General features: G+C 34.6%; 1 protein-coding gene across 1 annotated transcript in view; it reads left to right on the top strand.

Moving 5' to 3' along the window:
* LOC142231365 (chitin deacetylase 1-like) overlaps positions 1 to 25,882 on the top strand; it is a 158,962-nt gene that overhangs the window by 56,373 nt on the left and 76,707 nt on the right. The window contains exons 2-3 of the mRNA XM_075301976.1: positions 8,907 to 8,989; positions 17,773 to 17,884. Coding sequence (XP_075158091.1) covers positions 8,907 to 8,989; positions 17,773 to 17,884 — 195 coding nt within the window. The remainder of the gene's footprint in view (positions 1 to 8,906; positions 8,990 to 17,772; positions 17,885 to 25,882) is intronic.

Raw genomic sequence — 25,882 nt, 5'->3', positions numbered from 1 at the left:
TCTAAAAGTGTGATGAAAGCACATATTCCGGGAAAAATTAGGGTGGAGTAAAAATAAAATTCACACCTTCGATTGGCCACCAGAACTCTAGCAGCTTCGTACTCAGCACATGTCAACCAAGTGTGGTTTAAAATGATTTTTGGTTTTTTCACACGTAAAATTTTACTACCGATATTACAAAATTAGATTTTAGTACCGTTGCGTTGACTTAGATATAAAAATTTAAAACATAAGTGAAATATGGAAATTTATTTACAAATTTTGTTTTTAACCATCCTGCATGTGGCAGAATCTCCATCTCCGTGCCATTTTTGAGTTATGTATTAATAAAAGGCAAAAATTCCGCAGGAGTCTAACCACATGCAGAAGGGTTAAAACCAGGGATCCGGAGCGGTCCATTTTTTTCGCTCCGCTCCGCTCCGGAGAAAAGAAAAACGCTCCGCTCCACGCTCCGCTCCTCTTCGAGAAAATTATACTATATTATATAATTATATAATCTGAACCAATTTGCATAATATTTTGCGGGTTTAATTAATACCACAAAAGGTTACCTTGTGCAAAATTTGAGAAAGATCAGTTAAGAAATGAGGCCTCTACGGTCAAAAATAAGGTTATTAGGGGCGAATGTTTCAAAATCGGGCGATACGTACATGGGAGCTATATCTACATATGAACCGATTTCGATGAAATTTTGCACATACCGTTAGTACTATAGTGGACTGGATCTAGCCAACTTTGAGTAAGATCGGTTGATAAATAAGGGTTTTATGGCCAAATTTAGAAAAATCGGGTGGTACATATATATGGGAGCTATAGCTAAATCTGGGAAAATCGGGCGATACATATATATGAGAGCTATATCTAAATCTGAACCGATTTGGATGAAATTTTGCAGACTTGAAGGGCGATGAAAAAGATTACCTTTTGCCAAATTTGGCGACGATCCGTTTGAAAAAAGCGCAGCGTGACCCCATTTGCCGAAATCGGGCGATACATATATATGGGAGCTATATGTAAATTTGATCCGATTTCTTCCAAATTCAATAACGTTCGTCCTTGTGCCCAAAAAACTCCCTGTACCAAATTTCATCATAATCGGTTAATAATTGCGACCGGAATCCTGTGAACAACAAATACATGGACAGACGGACGGACGGACGGGCACCAAGCGCTAGATCGACTCAGGAGGTGATTCTGAGTCGATCGGTATATATTTTATGGGGTCTAAAATCAATATTTCTGGTAGGCACATTTTTTGGCAGATCAAACTTATTATACCCTAACCACTACGTGGTTTAGGGTATAATGACTTTAAAACAATGTGTTGAAACATTTTATTAATTTTGAAGATTTTTTCAGAAATATTAAATCCATTTTGACTTCATTAAAACGAAATTTTCATTGATGTTAGGATACACATTTTTATGTCGAATCACTTAGCTATAAGGACAAAAAGACTTCATTGAAAAGTTTAGAGACTTTTAGACAAGGAAAAAACTTTATTTCAGAGAAATACGTCTTCTATTCTTAGCAAAATTCGTATTCGTATTTTAAGCATGTGAAATATTTGCCCTCCCGACAATATTCTTTGCGGTGCACCATCTACTATTTAATATGTGATAGAAACCAAATTTATGAAAATGGACCAAAATGGACCAAATTCTGTTTGGTCCGACCATCGGACCAAATTTAAAAATTAGAAATCTTTTGGACCAATTTTGGTTCGATCGGACGAAAACGGCAACGCTGATTGGAATTGAAAGTCTATACACAGAGTAGAAGTAACTACTCTCCCAAAGTTTGTTTTTTTTTTTTTTGTTTTGCAACAGACATACAGAAGAGGTTTTGTTATAAAGGGTGATTTGTTAAGAGCTTGATAACTTTTTTTAAAAAAAAACGCCTAAAATTTGCAAAATCTCATCGGTTCTTTATTTGAAACGTTAGATTGGTCCATGACATTTACTTTTTGAAGATAATTTCATTTAAATGTTGACCGCGGCTGCGTCTTAGGTGGTCCATTCGGAAAGTCCAATTTTGGGCAACTTTTTCGAGCATTTCGGCCGGAATAGCCCGAATTTCTTCGGAAATGTTGTCTTCCAAAGCTGGAATAGTTGCTGGCTTATTTCTGTAGACTTTAGACTTGACGTAGCCCCACAAAAAATAGTCTAAAGGCGTCAAATCGCATGATCTTGGTGGCCAACTTACCGGTCCATTTCTTGAGATGAATTGTTCTCCGAAGTTTTCCCTCAAAATGGCCATAGAATCGCGAGCTGTGTGGCATGTAGCGCCATCTTGTTGAAACCACATGTCAACCAAGTTCAGTTCTTCCATTTTTGGCAACAAAAAGTTTGTTAGCATCGAACGATAGCGATCGCCATTCACCGTAACGTTGCGTCCAACAGCATCTTTGAAAAAATACGGTCCAATGATTCCACCAGCGTACAAACCACACCAAACAGTGCATTTTTCGGGATGCATGGGCAGTTCTTGAACGGCTTCTGGTTGCTCTTCACTCCAAATGCGGCAATTTTGCTTATTTACGTAGCCATTCAACCAGAAATGAGCCTCATCGCTGAACAAAATTTGTCGATAAAAAAGCGGATTTTCTGCCAACTTTTCTAGGGCCCATTCACTGAAAATTCGACGTTGTGGCTCGTTAGTAAGTCTATTCATGATGAAATGTCAAAGCATACTGAGCATCTTTCTCTTTGACACCATGTCTGAAATCCCACGTGATCTGTCAAATACTAATGCATGAAAATCCTAACCTCAAAAGAATCACCCTTTATTTGTAATGTGTGTGTGTATGTTTATGTTTGCAACAACCTCCATCGAAATCAGCCCGTGGTATACCTACGAATATTCTTACTCAGATCTAGTGTTACCTAATTTCGCTTTTTTCCCTTTATTGTAAAAATACATTTTCGAACAACGTTTTTAAGAAATGTTCGTTCTCAAAAAAAGTAGATAACATGCAATAATACTAATCAAGTCATTAGTTTTCAATGTGAGAAAAAATTAAAATAAATGTATATGCGCACATTTTTCAACCAAAATTGAAACTATCCATAATTTTAATTAAATTTTCGAGAACTAATATCAGAAATAAGAGAATGCTAGGATATAGTACAATAGTAAAGCAAATATGAATGTCCTTACACTGAAAAAAAGTATGCCCGGTTCCAAAGATTTTGTCTTTACTTTAACAGTTTGGGTATTAATTTCGAGCCAAAGAAGCGGAGAATGCAAATAAGGATACTTTAAAGACGCAATTCTCTTTTAAATTTGGGGGTTATGTACTTGCTTCTAGTAAGCAAATGTTAATTTTTCATTTTTTTAGATTTTTTCGTCAATTATTATCAAAATCCTTTAAAAACAAGTTAACGACAATTTTATTTTCCATATTAAGACTCGACTTCCAGTAGAAATTATGCTATGTTTCAAGTAAAAAGCGTCTTTAAAATAAAGTGTTGAAAAACATGTCTTATTTTTTAACGATTTTTTGCTTTGTAGGCAAGATGCAAAAAGGAAACAAATTTAAAGACAATTTTATTAATTTCAAAGAATTTTTCTTAATTATTAAAGTCACGTTGACCTTACCTCAAAAATTTTATCTTTCATGTTATGATACACATTTTTAAGTAAAATCACTTAATTATAAGGACATTACAACTTCATTCAAAAGTTTATTGACATTTGGACAAGGAAAAAACTTTATTTTAGAGAAATGCGTCTTCCATGTTAAGCAAAATTTGCATTCTTTTTCTAAGGCCATGAAATCTTTGACTTCACGACAATATTTTTTTCAGAAAATTATAAAATTAAATATAAATAAGATCGTTTAATTGCATTTATTTGACGTTCATTACAAACATCTTTGTAGTAATACGGGATTAAATTGATCGAAAGTACTGTTGTTACTTTTACAACACATACTAGAGATATATTTTGACATTTGCCGTTTTTGAAAACAATTACTAAAAAAACACGTTGTGTTTTCCCCAATGTACGTACGTACAAAAATACATATCGTACATTTTAAACGTTTACTCACACTACGCTAAGTACTAGCTATATTTGATTACCTACACAGTGTAATTTCAAAGTTACACATTTCATTCAAGTAATATATTATTCGGAGCGGAGCGGTTTCCAAATGAAAAACCGCTCCGCTCCGGATTTTAGATATGCCGCTCCCGCTCCGGTCATCCACAATCGAATTACTTGGGTTGCGGTAACACTTGCCGATGGCAAGGTATCTTATAACTTCTTAACACCGTCTTCTCAGTTGTAAGTTAGTCCATACGGGGTATATATACAAAAATATATACAAAAAAGGCCGATTTTACGTATTTAAATAATTCAGTTTGATAAAATTTTCTATAGAAATAAAATCTTGTCAAAATTTTTTATAGTAATAAAATTTTGAGAAAATTTTCTATAGTAATAAAATTTTGACAAAATTTTCTATAGAAATAAAATTTTGGTAGATTATTTTTGGGGATCGGCTATATATAACTATAGACCGATATGAACCAATTTTGGCATGGTTGTTAGCGGCCATATACTAGCGCAATGTATCAAATTTTACCACGTACCTAATTTCAAACGGGTTGGATGAATTTTGTTCCTCCAATAGCTCCGGAGGCCAAATCTGGGGATCAGTTTATATGGGGGCTACATATAATTATGGACCGATGTGAACCAATTTTTGCATGGTTGTTAGATACCATATACTAACACCATGTACCAAATTTCAGCCGGATCGGATGAAATTTGCTTCTCTTAGAGGCTCGGCAAGCCAAATCTGGGGGATCGGTTTATATGGGGGCTATATATAATTATGAACCAATTTGGACCAATTTTTGCATGGTTGTGAGAGACCATATACTAACACCATGTACCAAATTTCAACCTGATCGAATGAAGTTTGCTCCTCCAAGAGACTCCGCAAGCCAAATCGGAGCGTCGGTTTATATGGGGGTCCAATATGGCCCATTTTCAATACCATCCGACCTACATCAATAACAACTACTTGTGCCAAGTTTCAAGTCGATAGCTTGTTTCGTTCGGAAGTTAGCGTGATTTCAACAGACGGACGGACGGAAATGCTTAGATCGACTCAGAATTTCACCATGACCCAGAATTTATATACTTTATGGGGTCTTAGAGCAATATTTCGATGTGTTACAAACGGAATGACAAAGTTAATATACCCCCCATCCTTTGGTGGAGGGTACAAAAATATTCAATAAAAAATTTCATTGATTCAATTAATTTTTGACTCCAACAAATCATGGAAATTTCAATTACAAATTAATTGCATCAATTTGTTTCGTGATTGAAGTTCGGAGATTTTTTTCTCTGAACCTACACAGAGGTTCAGAGAAAAACTCTCCGGAAAACATGCACGAAATCGGTAAGATGGTCGATGAGATCATCGATAACATCACGAAACTGATAAGAAAAACTGAAGAAATTATCTGGGCCACTACGAAGAAAGTTTAAAATATCGGCCAAATATTGCTATATTAGAGCTTTACCGATACTGAATCAGATAGAGGGTTAAACAAATTGTCCCGGAAAATTGACGACATCGGCTTGTCCTTGTTATCTAGCCACTTTCTTCGTGGTCAGAACTGTTATTTTTAAGATGACACAAATCGGATCGGCGACTTCCCCCATGGCCACAACTTCGAGCAGGATATGACCAACGTTTATTTCTTGGAATGCCTTCCGCTTCGTCATCGCACACTTTCAATCTGCCAATTGTCCTCCAGTTAGTTTTTTTTTTTTTCGGAGTACTGATGTGGATAATGAATGTGGATAATCAATATCGAAGGCATATCAGGCTCACTTAAACTATTCGGTACATTTCACCACAGGCGTTCAACTCCACTCTTATCTCTAAGCACTGCACGATTCTATGTTTATCTCAATTACAAGAAACCTCCTTTTTATAGCCTAGTCAAATTGCGGTAAAATACTTCGTTGGAAAACCTTCTGATGTTTGGTCGAAATTGGGATTGAACCCATGACCCTGTGTATGCAAAGCGATCATGCTACCCATTGCACCACGGTGACTCCCTGATTTAACTTAATTTTTATGATACGAAATTTACACAATATTAAGGATAATTTTCTGCAAAATAAATCTTTAATAGCGTCCTTTCGATAAAATCGCATGTCTTTGAAATAAGGTAAATTTCCCTTAAAGTAAAAAAAAACATTTTTGATTTAAAGAAATAATTTGTAAATTAACTGAGATACAGAATCTCTGGATTACAGATAAAAAAGCATCAAAAATGGGATAAAATACCAAAGAGTCATCTCCATCCAATTCCTCGTATTCAAACTTTTTTGGTGGTCTTCCACGTTCTTCATTTCTCACATCAAAATCATTTTTTTCTGAACCGTTGAATCCATTTGTTGCATGTTGCTTCTGATAGAGCATGATCACCATATGCCTCGATAAGCATTCGATGCGACTCCGCAGCACTTTTCTTCAAATGAAAACAAAAAATTTATGCTTTTCGAAAGTTATCAATTTCTGGTACAAAATTTAACATTTTTAACACGATGAAAAAATATGATGTGGTCTGTTCAATGACGTATACTAAATATTTTGTATACTAAATATTTTTCGCAGATGTCATGGCAAACAAACAAAACAAATAAGGGCTCGTTCACAACATATGTTCCCTACGCAGAAAAAATATCACCAAAATATTTCCAATTAAAAAGTTAATTGAAGTTAAAATTTTTTCTTAATTAAAAAATTATTTGATACAATTAACTTTTAAATCAAAATAGAAAGATTAAGTTAATTAAGTCAATGATTGAAAATTTTAAAATTTTTAATTAAAAAATTAATTGATACAATTAACTTTTTAATCGAATTCGGAAGACTAAGTCAGTTAACAAAAGTAATTAACATATTTTTTTTTTGATTTTTAATTAAAAATTTATGTCAAACAACCAATTGTTAATCAAACACTAAGCCAATTCAGAAAGTAATTGAAAAAAGTGACCTCTTTTAATTAAAATTAATTGAGATTTGCAATCAACATCAATTAAATATTTAATTGAATCAATTAAAAAATTAATTGAAATTTGCTAATGAAATCAATTAATTTTTTAATCAAAAAAATTTTTTTGCCCAATTAAAACTGTGATCGATACTATCATTTTCGTGATTGAAGACATTTCAATTAAAAAATTAATTGAAAATTTCGTGATTGAATCAAAAAAATTTTTTGTGTGTATGGAGACATTTGTATCTTAAGACTAACTTCATATACCTGGTATATTTTGAAAATTTTGCACCGTTTTTTAAATTAAGAAACCATTTTTACTTTGACGTATCTGAAAACCAAACTTCCATAATCCAATGAGATCTCTATCCTAATTTTAAATTTGTTAAGCCTAAAGGTAAAGCTCAATACATATGGCTTTAATTTAAAGAAGGTGCACATTTGGTTCGGAATCAATAGAAAATCCTTAAGGCCAAAAATGAAAGCCTTAAACCCTATATCAAATAAAAAATTTATTGCAAGTGCCCAAAACAACAATAAAAATTTTAACCAAGTACACATTTTCAAGTTAATTCCGTTAATGATTCTATCATTTTTACGAGGAAAAAATTTCAATTAAAAAATTAATTGATCCAATTAATTTCATGATTGATTTAAAACAAATTATCTCTGTAGTAACCACATTTATTGCTGACCAATTATTAGTACCATTTCTCTCTATCAACCCAGCAAAAAATGGAGCACTATTTCAGCAGGATTGTAAGGGAGAGAGGTAGTACCAACTGCTTACAAAACAACCGAATCAGCCCTGATTTTTGTGGGCGATTTAGAGCAGCTTTTTCAAAGCGCTAATATAATTGTTAATTTTAATACAAATATTCCTTAGAAGTGATATATAATCTTGAGTATAGCATTGTTGGCGTGAAGGAAAACAGCACTACCTTTCATGCATCTATACTGCATGAATTAGTTGCAATAACGTAAACGAATGATCATAAACTAATTTGATTACTCGTTTACGTTATTGCCATTGATTCATGCAGTGTGGATGCACTGCCTACTTTATTGTATACCAAAAAGCGCAACTAAACTCTTACTACTGAAGTATTTTTTGCTGGGAAGTAAATATATAATTACCATTGAAAAAAATCACTTATCATCAATCCACCCTACTGCGCATACACCTAAGAGAATATGTGTTAGTCATCAAATAGAAACCGAATAGTTTTCAAACACACTTTTGTTAAAAGTGTTCACTGCTCTCTACATAGGAAAAACTTTAAGTTTTTTTTTCTTGCCCAACACCATAGGACAAATTCCACAAAGGTAGAAAACAGAGAAAAAAAAATGAAATCCTACCTTTACTCTTCCCCTTTGAAGAAATTTGTTCGTTAGGTGTTTATTTGCCCGGCAATGTTTGTTTCATTCGTTCCTTTTTTTTGTACCTCGTGAACTACTGAAGTGAGTAAAAGGTAACAAAAATATTGAGGCACACAACAAAAACCTGAATGTTACTTTGTTTCATTTGTCAGAAAAAGTACAGGAATTTCATTCAGAACCCTTGGGAGAGAAACAAACTCTAAAACGGATGCATGTGAGTGTATGACAGTGAATGGATTTGTGCTTATATGAGTGTGTGTGTATGTGTATGTGTGTTTAAAGTTGAAAAATATTTTTCTTATAATGGCTAACGTAATGGTCAAGTTTTTAATCACAAAACTAAACACAAGAACATTGTTATACCACAATTTTTAAACAGGAATAATTGAGATAGAGAAATAGAGGGAGAGAGGGGGGATAGAGAAATGATCATATGATTTATCTAAGTGTAAAGTGGTTTTAATCGCTATTATTTTCTATTTATCTTTACAGCCCAGAAAGAAGAGTTCACATGCCCTTCGACCATAGCTAATGGCAACTATGCAGATCCAGCCACATGTCGTCGTTTTTATCAGGTGTGTAACAATTATTTTCAGGATTAACCTATAAATACACATATAAAATAAATAAAAGTCATTAATAGGATGATAAAATGATTTAAATATAGAATTCATAGAATACAAATTCAACAACTCAAAAAGGAGACGTTTTTCTAAGAGTCTTTGTTGTTAAGGGCAACCCGGGATCCTCTATCAATTTGTTCAACTTTTTACGAAGTTATTTTAGACCAGTTTTAGAAATTAGGCTATTGGCCGTCTTAAGAAATATACAATCAGTAGAAAAGTAAAACAACAATGAAAATTTAATTACTTGTAATGAAATATTTTTTTATAAAATTTTAAAAAATCTATATACGAGTATATAAAATTCAAAGTATGTTTGTTTATTTGTTTGTATGTTCCGGGTAAGCTCGGAAACGGCTGAACCGATTTACTTGAAACATTCGGAGATCGTAGGGGGCGCTCATGTAGTGAAAATAGGATACCTCATTTTTCGATATTTGGTCGGGGAGGGGAACCTCCCCTTTGTACGACTTTGTGAAGATTGGACCAAGGTTGACCGATTTGCTTGAAATGTTCATTGAAGGTTGGGGTTGGCATCTAGACAAAGATCCGCTAGTTTACTTTTCGATATTTGGTCGCGGAGGGGGACTTCCCCTTTGTCCGACTTTTTGAAACTTGGAAAAAATTATCCGATTTGCTTGAAATTTTCATGGAAGAGGGTCTAGAAAAAGAACGGCTACTTCATTTTTCGATATTTGGCCGGGGAGGGGAACAGTGAAAACAAAACTAAAGTTCTCCGACTGAAATTTTACGGAAAAACTGGGTGATGTTATGAAATTTATATCAGGTTCTTGATTTTTTAATATTTGGTCGAGGAAAAATAAAAGAGCATAGGGAAACATCCGCTTCTCCTTAAGAGAGAAACAATTAAACTTTTCCAGAGGACTTTGTATATTTGGACGGGAAGAGGGGCCGCCCCTTGCCTTGCTTTTTGAAAATTGTGCTTATAATTTGCTTGACATTTTCTGTGACAATTACACAAGATACGCTACATCACTTTTCTCACTTATGAAATCAATATGGTGTACCTGTTGTTTGGGCATTTCGACGGGGAGGTAACCTTCTCCTTGCCCCACGCTTGAAGGAAAGTTGCTAGATTTTCTTGGAATGGTTAAGGTTAGGTTAGGTTATGTGGCAGCCCGATGTATCAGGCTCACTTAGACTATTCAGTCCATTGTGATACCACAGTGGTGAACTGCTCTCTTATCACTGAGTGCTGCCCGATTCCATGTTAAGCTCAATGACAAGGGACGGGGAGGTAACCTTCTCCTTGCCCCACGCTTGAAGGAAAGTTGCTAGATTTTCTTGGAATGGTTAAGGTTAGGTTAGGTTATGTGGCAGCCCGATGTATCAGGCTCACTTAGACTATTCAGTCCATTGTGATACCACAGTGGTGAACTGCTCTCTTATCACTGAGTGCTGCCCGATTCCATGTTAAGCTCAATGACAAGGGACCTCCTTTTTATAGCCGAGTTCGATCGGCGTTCCACACTCCAGTGAAACCACTTAGAGAAGCTTTGAAACCCTCAGAAATGGGATAATCCACCGCTGAAAAACTTTTTGGTGTTCGGTCGTAGCAGGAATCGAACCCACGACCTTGTGTATGCAAGGCGGGCATGCTAACCATTGCACCACGGTGGCTCCCTGGAATGGTTAAGATTAAGTGTGCTATTCCCTTCGGTGTTGTTGATATTTTATCGGGGAAAGTGAAGTCCCTTTAAAACAATAGAGCAAAATGTAACCTTCTCCGATCTACTTGAAATTTGCATAGAACGTGGGAGGAGGTGATTAAATTAATACAAGGTACATGCTTTTTCGATATTTGGTTGGGGAAGGGGAATAGTGAATTAAACTTTGTCGATTTACTTGGGATTTATAGGGACCGTAGTTTGTGAATATAATATAGGATACGTGATTTTCCGATATCGGGTCAGAGTGTAGCAAAGGTGGGAGAGGTTTCCCTTTTGGCCGATTTTTTGAAAATTAAAAGTAGAGGATTGTCCGTAAATGGGAAATCGGTAGGAAATGTAGAAGATTGTCCAACTACTTGAATACAGAACATTATTTACAAAAATTGGTGGAAAGGGAACACCGTCTCCCCGACATTTGATAAGGCGGACCGTTTTACATCTGCATATCCGCCGTATTTATATCTATAAACGAAAAAGCAATTTGTCCGATTTGTTTGAAAAAATTCAAATCTTTTCGAATTTGTTTTCATCTCGAATAATATGGTTGACTAAGTTAACACAAAATGTTCCTACAAATACGCTTCGGAAGACGCAGCGAAGCGGGCCGGGTTACGCTAGTATTTTATAACAAGTATATACGGTCGTAAGTTCGGCCAGGCCGAAGCTTATGTACCCTCCACCATGGATTGCGTAGAAACTTCTTCTAAACACTGCCATCCACAATCGAATTACTTAAGTTGTGGTAACGCTTGCCGATGGCAAGGTATCTTAAAACCTCCTAACACCGTCTTCTAAATTGTCTGTAAGTCCATACGTGGTTATATTAAATCAAAAAAGATCGATCAAATACGTTCAGTTTGACAAAATTTTTATGTCTATAAATTTTGACAAAATTTTCTATAGAAATAAAATTTTGACAAAACTTTCTATTGAAATAAAATTTTCACAAAATTTTCTATAGAAATAAAATTTTGACAAAATTTTCTCTAGAAATAACATTTTGACAAAATTTACTATAGAAATAAAATTTTAACAAAATTTTCTATAGAGATAAAATTTTAACAAAATTTTCTATAGAAATAAAATTTTGACAAAACTTTCTATTGAAATAAAATTTTAACAAAATTTTCTATAGAAATAAAATTTTGGTAGATTTTTTTTGGCTCGAGTGGCAACCATGATTATGAACCGAATAAAATTTTAACAAAATTTTCTATAGAAATAAATTTTTGACAAAATTTTCTATAGAAATAAAATTTTGACAATAATGAAAATTTGATTATGAACCGAATAAAATGTTAACAAAATTTTCTATAGAAATAAAAATTTGACAAAATTTTCTATAGAAATAAAAATTTGACAAAATTTTCTATAGAAATAAAATTTTGGTAGATTATTATTGGCTCGAGTGGCAACCATGATAATGAACCGATATAGACCAATTTTTGTGTGATTGGAGATCGGCTATATATAACTATAGACCGATATGGACCAATTTTGGTATGGTTGTTAGCGGCCATATACTAACACCATGTTCCAAATTAAAACCGGATCGAATGAATTTTGCTTCTCTTGGAGACTTCGCAAGCCAAATCTGGGGATCGGTTTTTATGGTGGCTATATATAATTAAGAACCGATGTGGACCAATTTTTGGCATGGTTGTTAGAGACCATATACCAACATCATGTACCAAATTTCAGGCGGATCGGACGAAATTTGCTTCTCATAGAGGCTCCGCAAGCCAAATCGGGGGATCGGTTTATATGGGGGCTATATATAATTATTGGCCGATGTGGACCAATTTTTGCATAGTTGTTAAAGACCATATACTAACAGCATGTACCAAATTTCAGCCGGATCGGATGAAATTTTCTTCTCATAGAGGCTCCGCAAGCCAAATCTGGGGATCAGTTTATATGGGGGCTATATATAATTATGAACCGATGTAGACCAATTTTTGCATGCTTGTTAAGGACCATATTCTAACACCTTGTACCAAATTTCAGTCGGATCGGATGAAATTTGCTTCTCTTAGAGGGTATGCAAACTAAATTTGGGGGTCGGTTTATATGGGGGCTATACGTAAAAGTGGACCGATATGGCCCATTTGCAATACCATCCGACCTACATCAATAACAACTACTTGTGCCAAGATTCAAGTCGATAGCTTGTTCCGTTCGGAAGTTAGCGTGATTTCAACACACGAATGGACATGCTCAGATCGACTCAGAATTTCACCACGACCCAGAATATATATACTTTATGGGGTCTTAATATTTCGATGTGTTACAAACGGAATGACAAAGTTAATATATGGTAGAGGGTATAAAAATATAAAAAAGATATGAACCTACAAATTTTCATTCAAGACCAACATACGTTGTTAGAATGTTATGCCTTCACTCAAAAAAAGTTTACTTGGTTCCAAAGATATTGACCTTCTCTTAACGAAGGGAAACAAATTTCCGAAATGTATGTCCTAAATTTAAAAAAAAAATTGAACCATAGATTATAAACTTTCTGTTAATTAAAATTACATTATTTAAAAGACATTTTGTCCTCAATACTGTGTAAATTGCGCATCCTAAAATTTAGGTTGCATAATCTTTAATACCACGTAAATATTTTTTCAGTTTGGACTTTTCACTTCACAAGAAGCTTTTTTTAAGATGATATATAAAAATCCTTTTATTTATACAGTTTTCGTCATTAATTTAAATTTTGTCAATTTTACTGTGTATAAAACACACAATCAATACCAAAATCACTACACTGAAAAAAAAACATGCCCGTTCCAAAGATTTTGTCTTCAATCTAATGATTTTGGTATTTATTCCGAGCCAAAGAAGCGGAGAATACAAGTAAGGATACTTTTAAGATACAATTCTCTTTTAAATTTGGGTTTTGTGTACTTGCTTCTAGGAAGCAAATTTTAATTTTTCGCTTTTTCAGTTTTTTTTTCTTCATACGCTACCAAAGTTCTTTTACAACGAGTTAACGACAACTTTAGTTTCCAAATTAAGACTCGACTTTCAGTAGAAATTATGCTATGTTTCAAGTAAAAAACGTCTTTAAAATAAAGTGTTGAAAAACATGTCCTATATTTGAACGATTTTTTACTGTGTAGCCAAGAATCAAAAAGACAGCAAATTTAAAGACAATTTGATTAAATTTAAAGAATTTTTCTAAATTATTAAAGTCAAGTTGACCTTAGCCCAAACATTTTTTCTTTCATGTTATGATACCCATTTTTAAGTCAAATCACTTAATTAGAAGGACAATACGACTTCATTGAAAAGTTTATCGACTTTTGCACAAGGAAAAAAACTTTATATTACAGAAATGAGTCTTCTATGCTAACCAAAATTTGCATTCGTATTTTAGAGACATGAAATCTTCAGGACAATATTTTTTCAGTGTAGTATAAAGACAAAATCTTTGGAACCGGGCCTGCTTTTTCTCAATGTTGATAAAGATCCCCTTCTATGTATATTTGTGCAACACTTGGTCAGGGAGGGAGACATTCACTTTGTCCGATTATTTTCCAAAGTATAGCGAAAAATCTAAACATCTGTGATTTACTTGAAATTCACAAGGAATGTGGGAGGAGAATAAGAAAAGAAAAATTTTTTTTTGTAGTTTAAGTGGTCCTTGCCCGGCTTTTTGTTGGATTTTTATACACTTCCCAAAAATAATAAATATGAACTACGCCGTGGTTAATATACTCAGTAGAAAAAGAGACTCCAAACAAGTTGTTTGGATCATTTCCAATGAATTTTTCGTAGATTTTTCATAGAACGGAAGGACGAAAGATGTACCTTGAAATTTTATTTGAAGGAAAAAATATTTTTTTCACCAATTCTACTTTTTATTTTTATCACTAGTTTCATTACACTTTTTTATATTGTAACTATCTAATTTTTAAAATTTGGAAAGGATTTTCACTCCGACCGGCGGTTGAAACTGGATTTGTTGGCTCCACAACAGAATGTATTAGCGCACCCAGCCACAAATGCCATTAAATACGGAGTGAGAGTGAAAAAAAAGAACGCAGATTAAAATCTCACCAGAGGTGAATTTTTATATAATATTTTTCTAAAATATTATAGTTATATGTTTTACATCGTTATTTTGTTGTTTCGGGGTATATTTTTATACCCTTCACCACTCCTGTGGTACAGGGTATAATAAGTTTGTGCATTTGTATGTAACGCCAAGAAGGAAAAGTCTGAGACCCATCGTTTAGTATACCGATCGTCTTAGAATTAAATTCTGAGTCGATTTAGCGATGTCCGCCTGTCTGTCTGTTGGTGTATTTTTGTGTGCAAAGTACAGCTCGCAGTTTTAGTCCGATTGTCCTAAAATTTGGTATAGGGTCCTGTTTCGGCTCAAAGACGATCCCTATTGATTTTGGTTCGGTTCAGATTAAGATATAGCTGCCATATATCTTGTCATAATTGGCGTGTATATCAACCGATCTTCCTCAAATTCCGTACATCCGAATATTTTATGAGTCTCGCAAAACTTGCAAAATATCAGCCAAATCGGTTCAGATTTAGATATAGCTCCCATATGCAGCTTTCGCCCGATTTACACTCATTTGCCCACAGAGGCCAATTTTTAACTCCGATTTAGTTGAAATTTTGCACAGGAAGTAGAATTAGCATTGTAGCTATGCGTGCCAAATTTCGTTGAAATCGGTTCAGATTTAAATATATCTCCCATATATAGCTTTCGCCCGATTTACACTCAGAGGCCAATTTTTTGCTCCGATTTAGTTGAAATTTTGCACAGGGAGTAGAATTAGCATTGTAGCTATGCGTGCCAAATTTGGTTGAAATCGGTTCAGATTTAGATATATCTCCCATATATAGCTTTCGCCCGATTTACACTCATATGACCACAGAGGCCAATTTTTAACTCCGATTTAGTTGAAATTTTGCACAGGGAGTTGAATTAGCGTTGTAGCTATGCGTGCCAAATATGGTTGAAATCGGTTCAGATTTAGATATAGCTCCCATATATATGTTTTTCTGATTTCGACAAAAATGGTCAAAATACCAACATTTTCCTTTTAAAATCGCCACTGCTTAGTCGAAAAGTTGTAAAAATGACTCTAATTTTCCTAAACTTCTAATGCATATATATCGAGCGATAAATCATAAATAAACTTTTGCGAAGTTTTCTTAAAATTGCTCCAGATTTAAATGTTTCCCATATTTATACCCTTCACCACTACTGTGGTACAGGGTATAATAAGTTTGTGCATTTGTATGTAACGCCAAGAAATAGTGGGCATAGACCCATCTTTAAGTATACCGATCGGCTTAGAATTAAATTCGGAGTCGATTTAGCGATGTCCGTCTGTCTGTCTGTCTGTCTGTCTGTCCGTCCGTCTGTCTGTATATGTAATTTTGTGCACAAAGTACAGCTCGCAATTTCAGTCCGATCGTCCTCAAATTTGGCATAGGGCCGTTTCTTGGGACATAGACAATCGCTATTGGTTTTGGAAAAAATCGGTTCAGATTTAGATATAGCTGCCATATATATTTATCCCCGATTTGGTCAAAGTTAGCATGTTTATCAACCGATTTTCTTGAAATACCGTACATCCAAATATTTTATGAATCTCGAAAATCTTGCAAAATATCAGCTAAATCGGTTCAGATTTAGATATAGCTTCCATATATATATTTCGTCCGATTTAGACTCATATGACCACAGAGGCCAAAGTTCGTCCGATCGTCGTGAAATTTTGCACAGAGGGTAGAATTGATATTCTAAAATGCTTGGTAAATTTGATTGAAATCGGTTTAAATTTAGATATAGCTCCCATATATATCTTTCGTCCGATTTTAACTTATATGGCCACAAAAGCCAGAGTTTTGCCGTGATTTGCTTCAAATTTTGCACAAGGGGTACGTTTAATAGTATCGTTAAGTGTGTCAAATTTTGTTAAAATCGGTTGTGATTTAGATATAGCTCCCATATATATCTTTCGTCCGATTTTAACTTATATGGCCACAAAAGCCAGAGTTTTGCCGTGATTTGCTTCAAATTTTGCACAGGCGGTACTTTTAACGATACTATTGTATGTGCCAAATATGGTCAACATCGATTCAGATTTAGATATAGCTCCCATATATATCTTTTGTCCGATTTGAACTTATATGGCCTCAAAATCCAGGGTTTTGCCGTGATTTGCTTCACATTTCGCACAAGGAGTACGTTTAGTAGTATCGGTAATTGTGCCAAATTTGGTTGAAATCGGTTCATATTTAGATATGGCTCCCATATATATCTTCCGTCCGATTTGCACTCATATGACCAGGGGGGTCAAAGTTATACTCCCATTTACGTGAAATTTCGCATAGATAGCAGAATTATTATTCTAACTATACATGCCAAATTTAGTCCAAATCGGTTCTGATTATATATAGCTCCCATATATACGTACACCAGAGTTGGGGAAATATGGTAGACTGTTACACATTTTAGAGCAATTTTCAATGGAAGTTTCCTCCAATTAACTGGATAGCGTTAGCCGATTTAAATTTTAATTCTAGAGAAGTAAAAAAAATATATAGCTTCCAGCAAATGTGAAGTAGTTGAGATGGTAACACAAATTTTGGCTTGCATAGGGGTGAAGGGTATAATATAGTCGGCCCCGCCCGACTTTAGACTTTACTTACTTGTTTTGTTTTCTATTTTAGTTTAGAAAAAATAAAATTCTAGTAATTTGCAGAATCTTCTCCAAACACAATTTAAATTTTGATTTGGAACAAATAGAGTATTTTTTTAAAACTGGTCCAAAAGAACTCCATCGGGAGAGGAAAACATTGATGGAGGATCCCGGGGTGCTCTTAAATAGAAATAGTTGTGGAATACCTCCCATTTTTATTTCTTTTGCAGGAATTAAGTGCATGTTGTGTATAAGCTCAAAAGTGTTCTTCGATCTTATTTATCAATGTTTTTACATTTTATTAACTTTTATTTATTTTTATTTTTTTACTTTTAACCAATTACTGTTTTTATACTTTTAGTGCGTCGATGGATTCCCTTATTTAAATCGTTGTCCTTCTGGACTTTACTTTGATGATGTACAAAAATACTGTACATTCAAAGATGAAGCCAAATGTGGTCCATTGGCAACAAGTAAGTTTGAATACGATAATATTTTCATTTAACAAAATTTTGATATAACAATATCATGAAAGAACTACATATTCGTAATTTAAATTTGCTAAATAACATCCCAGCAGAAAAATTTGGAAGCTCTTCCAAAGGCACAACTTTAAAAGCACTTCCAGAAGATGCACTCACAATGATGTTCTTTATTTTAACAACCCAAGATGTTCTCTTAATTCAATTTTTTATAACTTAGTTTTTTCATACTTTTAATGGGTAATTTTAACTTTTTTTGTTTCAAATACGTTAAAAACGGAGTAAGAATTCATAAAATGGTACAAATCATTTAAATTTTGTCGAAAAAAGTGCTAAATCCAATCTGAAAAAATTGTGTATTTTTGAAAATATTTGAAGTCAAACGTTTCCGACAAGCGTTAGAATCCATTAAAGATTATAAAAAATTATAAAAATTATTTATTTGCCAAAATATCACAGAATTGTTTAATTTACATCCAAAACATTGAATTCGGATCACACCTAAAGAAGTGATGCAAACTCAGTGCAACGGCTGTTGAAATGGAGTACTTCCGTCCTATGACAAGCCCATGCTAAATTCATAGCTTCTGCGTCAATTTTGCACCACTTCCGGATCCAAAAAGAACATTTTCATTACTTTTTTGGCGACGCTTTTTTGATGGGATACTCATTCATTGATTAAATTTTATCCAAAAAATCTTCAATCGTCTTTCTTTTGGACAAAAAATGTATAGTTTTTTTTTTATTTTAATTATCTTTAATTTTGCTTAAATTGATTTTAAAACTAAAATTGGTTTAATAAATTTCTTGCTATTCGAAATGATATTTTATTGTTTAACATTTAAAATTATTATTAATGTGTTTTTTATTTATTTATATTTTTTATACATATTCATATTTTTTTTTAATGCGTTATTTATATGTTTACCTCTTTTACTTTCTTATAATTATTTCTGTCACTAAAATTTCATTTAAACGCAAGTGCTATTTATAGCAGTAAAACCAATCATTATTCGTTTAAGATACATATGCCATACATTTGAGTTTTTTTCTGTGCCTTTTTATAAAATAAAATATGCCATTGATATGAAAAATAAGATACGGAGCAAATGTCACGTATACGGGTAAAAAAAATCATAACATATCAAAGATTCAAAATCACTTCATGTAATCGAAACAAAATATCCACAAAAATATTTTCCCTTTCCACACTCTTGTAGTAAGTGATAAAAAAGCATATTTCTATATTAGTCATGTCCTAGTCAGCAGATACAACTCTTTCTCCCATATAAATATATAACATAAGTATGAATGCCTTAGGGCAACGGCAGTTCTTTATCTTCCACATAATTCTCCTCAGTATTGATATAATAGTCTTATCAGCCCCTAAAGGGAAAGTCAGCAGTAAAAGTGTTTGACCATAAATACACCAGGATATGGGACATAATTCTACGCAAGAAAGAAAAAAAAACTAGACAATAAGCAAAAAATATAAATGGGGAAAAAATCAACGCAACAAGCATACGAAGGAGGAAGGAAAAAATCAAACAAAAGAAAACAAGTATATATGGCCGTAAGTTCGGCCAGGCCGAATCTTATGTACCCTCCACCATGGATAGCGTAGAAACTTCTACGAAAGACTGTCAACCACAATCGAATTACTTGGTTTGTGGTATCTTAAATCGTTTTCTAAATTGTGCGTTAGTCCATACGTGGTATATATTAGACACAAAAGTTATGTGTAGGTAAGTCTAAAAATAATTACGAATCGATATGGACTTTTGCACGGTACGTAGGGAGCCAGAATTGAAATATGGGGGTCGCTTATATGGGGGCTATATACAATTATGAACTTGATATGGGCCAATTTTTGTGTGATTGGGGATCGATTTATCTGAGGGCTATATATGTAACTATAGACCGATATGGACCTTGTTAGGTATGGTTGTTAACGGCCATATACTAGCACAATGTACCAAATTTCAACTGACTCGAATGAAATTTCCTCCTCCAAGAAGGTCCAAAACCAAATCTCGGGATGGGTTTATATGGGGGCTATATATGATTATGGACTTGTATGGACCACTTTTGGCATGATTGTTAAATATCATATACTACCACCATGTACCAAATTTCAACCAGATCGGATGAATTTTGCTTCTCCAAAAGGCACCGGAGGTCAAACCTGGGGATCGGTTTATATGGGAGCTATATATATTTTAGGATTGATAGGAACCAATTCCTGCATGGTTTTTGGATACCATATACTAACATCACGTACCAAATTTAAACCGAATCGTATGAATTTTGCTCTTCCAGAGGTTCCGGAGGTCAAATCTGGGGATCGGTTTATGTGGGGGCTATATATAACATAATTATGGACCGATTTCGACCAATTTTTGCATGGGTGTTTGAGGCCATATATTAACACCACGTACCAAATATTTTATATTTATATTTTGGTCTTCCAAGAGGCTCCGGAGGTCTAATCTGGTGATCGATTTATATGGGGGCTATATATAATTATTGACCGATGTAGATCAATTTTTGCACAGTTGTTAGAGACCATATACTAACACCATGTACCAAATTTCAGCCGGATCGGATGACATTTTCTTCTCTTAGAGGCTCCGCAAGCGAAATCTGGGGATCGGTTTATATGGGGGCTATATATAATTATAGACCGATGTGGACCAATTTTTGCATGGTTTTTAAAGACCATATACTAACACCACGTACCAAATTTCAGCCAGTTCGGATGAAATTTGCTTCTCTTAGAGGCTACGAAAGCCAAATTGGGGGATCGTTTTATATGGGGGCTATATATAATTATGGACCGATGTGGACCAATTTTTGCATGGTTGTTAAAAACCATATACTAACACCATGTTCCAAATTTCAGCCGGATCGGATGAAATTTGCTTCTCTTAGAGGGTCTGCAAACCAAATATGGGGGTCCGTTTATATGGGGTCTATACGTAAAAGTGGACCGATATGGTCCATTTGCAATACCATCCGACCTACATCAATAATAACTAATTTTGCTATGTTTCAAGTCGATAGCTTGTTTCGTTCGGAAGTTAGCGTGATTTCGCCAGACGAACGGACGGACGGACATGCTCAGATCGACTCAGAATTTCACCAAGACCCAGAATATATTTTATGGGGTCTTAGAGCAATATTTCGATGTGTTACAAACGGAATGACAAAGTTAATATACCCATTCTATGGTAGAGGGTATAAAACAAGAAACAAAATATGAACAAATATAAAGGGTGGTTAAATTTCAAGGGTCGATGTTGATTTTGTATAAACACAAACTATTTAGGAAATTATTGTAATTTTATTTTATCATGATATATTGGTATTACTCAATTATGTATGGAACAAAATATCGGCCAAATGGGCGCCGCGACCTCGGTGGCACACCTTCATCCGATGGTCCAAATTTTCGATGACGCTGAGGCATAATGGAGGTTCTATGCCGTTAATGTGCCGAATTATCTCATCTTTTAGCTCTTGACTTGTTGCTGGCTTATCGACGTACACCTTTTCTTTCAAATAACCCCACAGAAAAAAGTATAAACGTGTCAAATCACATGATCTTGGCGGCCAATTGACATCGCCATTACGTGACATAACACGGCCATTGAATTTGTTGCGCAAAAGAGCCATTGTTTCGTTAGCTGTGTGGCAAGTGGCACCATCCTGCTGAAACCACATATCATCCACATCCATATCTTCCAATTCGGGCCATAAAAAGTTCGTTATCATCTCACGATAGCGAACACCATTCACAGTAACTGCCTGACCGGCCTCATTTTGGAAAAAATACGGTCCGATGATGCCGCCAGCCCATAAACCGCACCAAACAGTCACTCTTTGTGGGTGCATTGGTTTTTCGACAATCACTCTTGGATTCTCATTCGACCAAATGCGGCAATTCTGTTTATTGACGAATCCACTGAGGTGAAAATGTGCCTCATCACTGAAGATGATTTTTTTCGAAAATTGATCATCCACTGTTGCCATTTCTTGGAAGCATTTAACACGTTGTTGGATTATGTATCTCTTCATGGTTCAAATTGAATAAGTCTGAAATAGAGAAATGTCAAATAAAATTCGGAAAAAAACTTGGCGTTTAGGTGTGGTTCACATTCAACATCGGCCCTTACAATTTAACCACCCTTTATATAAGCGAAAGTTTGGTTTGGCCGAAACTTATATGCCCTTCACCATGAATTACATCCAACAACAGACGATATGGAAAAATATTTGTGGACATACTTAGCGAAATAATGTACTGACGCTCAAAGGATAGGAAACAATAAGAAACGGACATACGGATGGATGGACGGACGAAAATGGCTCGATCGATTCCAAATCTCATCACAATCAAGAATATATATGTGCCTTATGGGGCCTCATATAAATAGGTCTATGCGTTTCAAACAGAATGACAAAGCTGGTATACCACCCATCCCATGATGACGGTTATAAAAAGGACTTTTGCCAGGCATATACGGAGGGTTAGGAAATGCCGCAGTAGTTTATTGGAATTTGAATAAGAAAAATCTTTGTAGCCAAGCAAAATTTGATTTAGGAATGATTTATGATGGTGGTATTTTGCCATATGCATCAATTGCTGTTCTATGCCAAGATAAATGAAAAATACAATTTCATGTATAATTTCGTAGATAAGAAGGCAAAATGTGTACAATATTTGTAATGTTTGTATTAGACATTGCAAGCAGGATCAAGAACTCGACATTTTCGAAATTTAAAATTTACAAAATTTTGTAGAATTTTTGCATCAACTTGAATTTATTCGGACATAATATCAAATTTTAGAATCAGCTTAGATTTTTTCGAATTGTCTACCTTTGTCACAAATTAGGACTTTCAAACGGCCGACAAAGCCATCACTTGCTATACGAAATCTTCGTATTAGGAGTTGCAGTTTCAATAAAAAAATAGACAATTTCGAATTTACAAAATTTGGAAAAATTAACTTTTCAATTTTTGACTTTGTGAAATTTTGGAAAAGTCAAATTTCAAAATTTTCACTAGTGCTCCAATTTGCCTATACTTCTCAAACAAATCTATCGACCGATAAATCATAAATACACTTTTGCAAAGTTGCCTAAAAATTGCTTCAGATTTAAATGTTTCCCATATTTTTTTTTTTACTAAAATTTTGTTCCACCCCAGGGCATTACTTACGACTTAAATTTTAAGTCTACAGAAATCTAACAAATTTTGTCCAGATCGAGACAGATTTAAATATATGTATATGGGAACATAAACTTTAACATATATATAGCACCCAACATATTTGACGGATTTGATATGGTGTGGAAAATATGGATCTACAAAGTGGTGTAATATAGTCGGCCCCGCCCGACTTTAGACTTTCCTTACTTGTTTATTACTATTTTTTTATTGTTCAAGAAAAGTTCGGAAATAACACCAACTTTTTGGAATAAGTTTATATTTGTTCGAATTGGCTACCTTTGGTACCAATTATGGCCTTCCAGCGACCGAAAACGCCATCGCACGATACACGAAAGTGGCTCTGCGGTATTTTGAGGACTAAGCGCCGTCTTGAGAGAATCAACGCTTTGGCCCAAAAGTTCAAAGGATTGAAATCTGGAGATTTTGGTGGCGATTGTGTGATAGAAATGAACGCATTTGCTTTCGTGCTCATACCCGTAAATCCACGATCGATCCCCCGCCACGATGTCATAGTGTTTCGTGTTTCGAAGCACCGCGATCGTAGTTTTGGAGCATTTTGTTTCGACCAATCAACACGAGCCTTTTTTTGAGCGATTGACAAATTGTGTGGGATCCAACGTGAACAGATTTTGTTGACGGCCAAATGTTTGTCCAATATTGAATGTAACAGGTTGGCTGATAAGTCCCCGGTCTGACACATAGATGGCGTCGCTAGTATTAAATGCATATTATTTTTACATAGGACCAACCTTGTGAGATAGAGCGTCTTTTGTGAAGCAACTTTTGGTATTGTGAAAAAAAATGGAAAAAAGGAATTTCGTGTTTTGATAAAATACTGTTTTCTGAAGGGGAAAAATACGGTGGAAGCAAAAACTTGGCTTGATAATGAGTTTCCGGTCTCTGCCCCAGGGAAGTCAACAATAATTGATTGGTATGCAAAATTCCACCAAGACAATGCACCATGCCACAAGTCATTGAGAACGATGGCAAACATTCATGAATTGGGCTTCGAATTGCTTCCCCACCCACCGTATTCTCCAGATCTGGCCCCCGGCGACTTTTTCTTGTTCTCAGACCTCAAAAGAATGCTCGCAGGGAAAAAAAATTTGGCTGCCGAGGCCTATTTTGAGGCAAAACCGAAGGAGTACTACCAAAATGGTATCAAAAAATTGGAAGGTCGTTATAATCGTTATATCGCTCCTGAAGGAACTATGTTGAATAATAAAAACGAATTCTGACAAAAAAATGTGTTTTTCTTTGTTAGACCGGGGACTTATCAGCCAACCTGTTATGTTGGTCCTACTAATGCCTAAGGTTGTCTCAATCTCACGATAGGTCTTTCAATATCACTTGGATCATAGAATCAGTGGTTTCTAGAACAACAAAGGATTTTGTATAACCTTCACGAAATCCGCCTTGGAGTGAACTATGAATGCACCATGACCGGACGGAACTTCATCTTTAAAACATAAATTAAGTTCATCGTATTTATATTTATTTATTTATTTATTTATTTATTAAACTTATAGTAAATATAAGAATAATAGAGAAAAATCTAGCATTAGCTACTTAGGCTACCAGCTATGTAAAAAAAAATCGCACGAAAATGTTCACGAATTAATTCCAGTTTTGGGTGAGATGGATTTAACTCGTACACGCAAAAAATAATTCTTTCCTCCCAAACGAAATTTTAGACAAACAAAGTTCGTTTCTCATTTGCTTTTCGCTGTAAGGAAGTGTATTTGGAAGAAAAGGATATACTTTTTGTGATAAACGTTTATTCTTTTCCAGGATGTAAAAACAATTTCATAAAGACAAACAAAAAAAAAGAAACAAGTATATACAGCAGTATGTTCAGGCGGGCCGAATCTTAAATACCCACCACCTTTGAAATTTCAGGAGGGCTTCAGGATTTGAGGACACTTCACGAATATAAATTTAAAGATTTCACCTATGAGGACTATATCAGATTCTGGATTTATAAGAACCATTTTTGTTTGAGGTTTAGAAGAATCATTAACATCTCTTGTAAGTGTGCAAGAAAACTATAAAATAACGTCTTGATTTGAAATCTTAAATCTGTAGATTCTCACCCGAGAAGTAAAATCTGGAAAATTTTTCATTGAATTTCAAGCAATTTTCATGATCAGTGCGCCCTCAAGAAGTGAAGTCGATCTATATGGAGGCATTACCAAATGGACCGATAAAAACTTAATCCGATGCACGTTTTTGTCAGCCTAAAATACCAGAATATTTACAATTTCAGGCAAATCGGATAAAAACTACGGTTTCTAGAAACCAAAGGAGTTAAATCGGGAGATCGTTCTTTTGGGGGCTATACTAAAATATGGAACGATACTCACCGTTTTCGGCACACCTCTTTATGACCCGGAAATACCTCTAGATTTCCAATTTCAGGCAAATATGATAAAAACTTCGGATTCTAGAAGCCTAAGAAGTAAAATCGGGATATCGGTCTATATGGGGGCTATACCAAAACATGGACCGATACTCACCATTTGTGGCACACCTCTTTATGGACCTAAAATACCTATAAATTTCCGAATTCAGGCCAATTGTATATAAACTACGGATTCTATAAACCCAAGATGTAAAATCGGGAGATCGGTCTATATGGGGGCTATACCAAAACATGAAACGATATGGACCATTTTCAGCACACCTTTTGGTGGTCCTCAAGTACCTCTAGATTTTCAATTTCAGGCAAATTGGATAAAAACTACGGATTCTATA

The sequence above is a fragment of the Haematobia irritans genome, chromosome 3, assembly GCF_050003625.1.
Source record: "Haematobia irritans isolate KBUSLIRL chromosome 3, ASM5000362v1, whole genome shotgun sequence".
NCBI classification, from domain to species: domain Eukaryota; kingdom Metazoa; phylum Arthropoda; class Insecta; order Diptera; family Muscidae; genus Haematobia; species Haematobia irritans.
The sequence above is the reverse complement of the archived record's forward strand: the minus strand, read 5'-3'. Positions and strand labels throughout refer to the sequence as shown.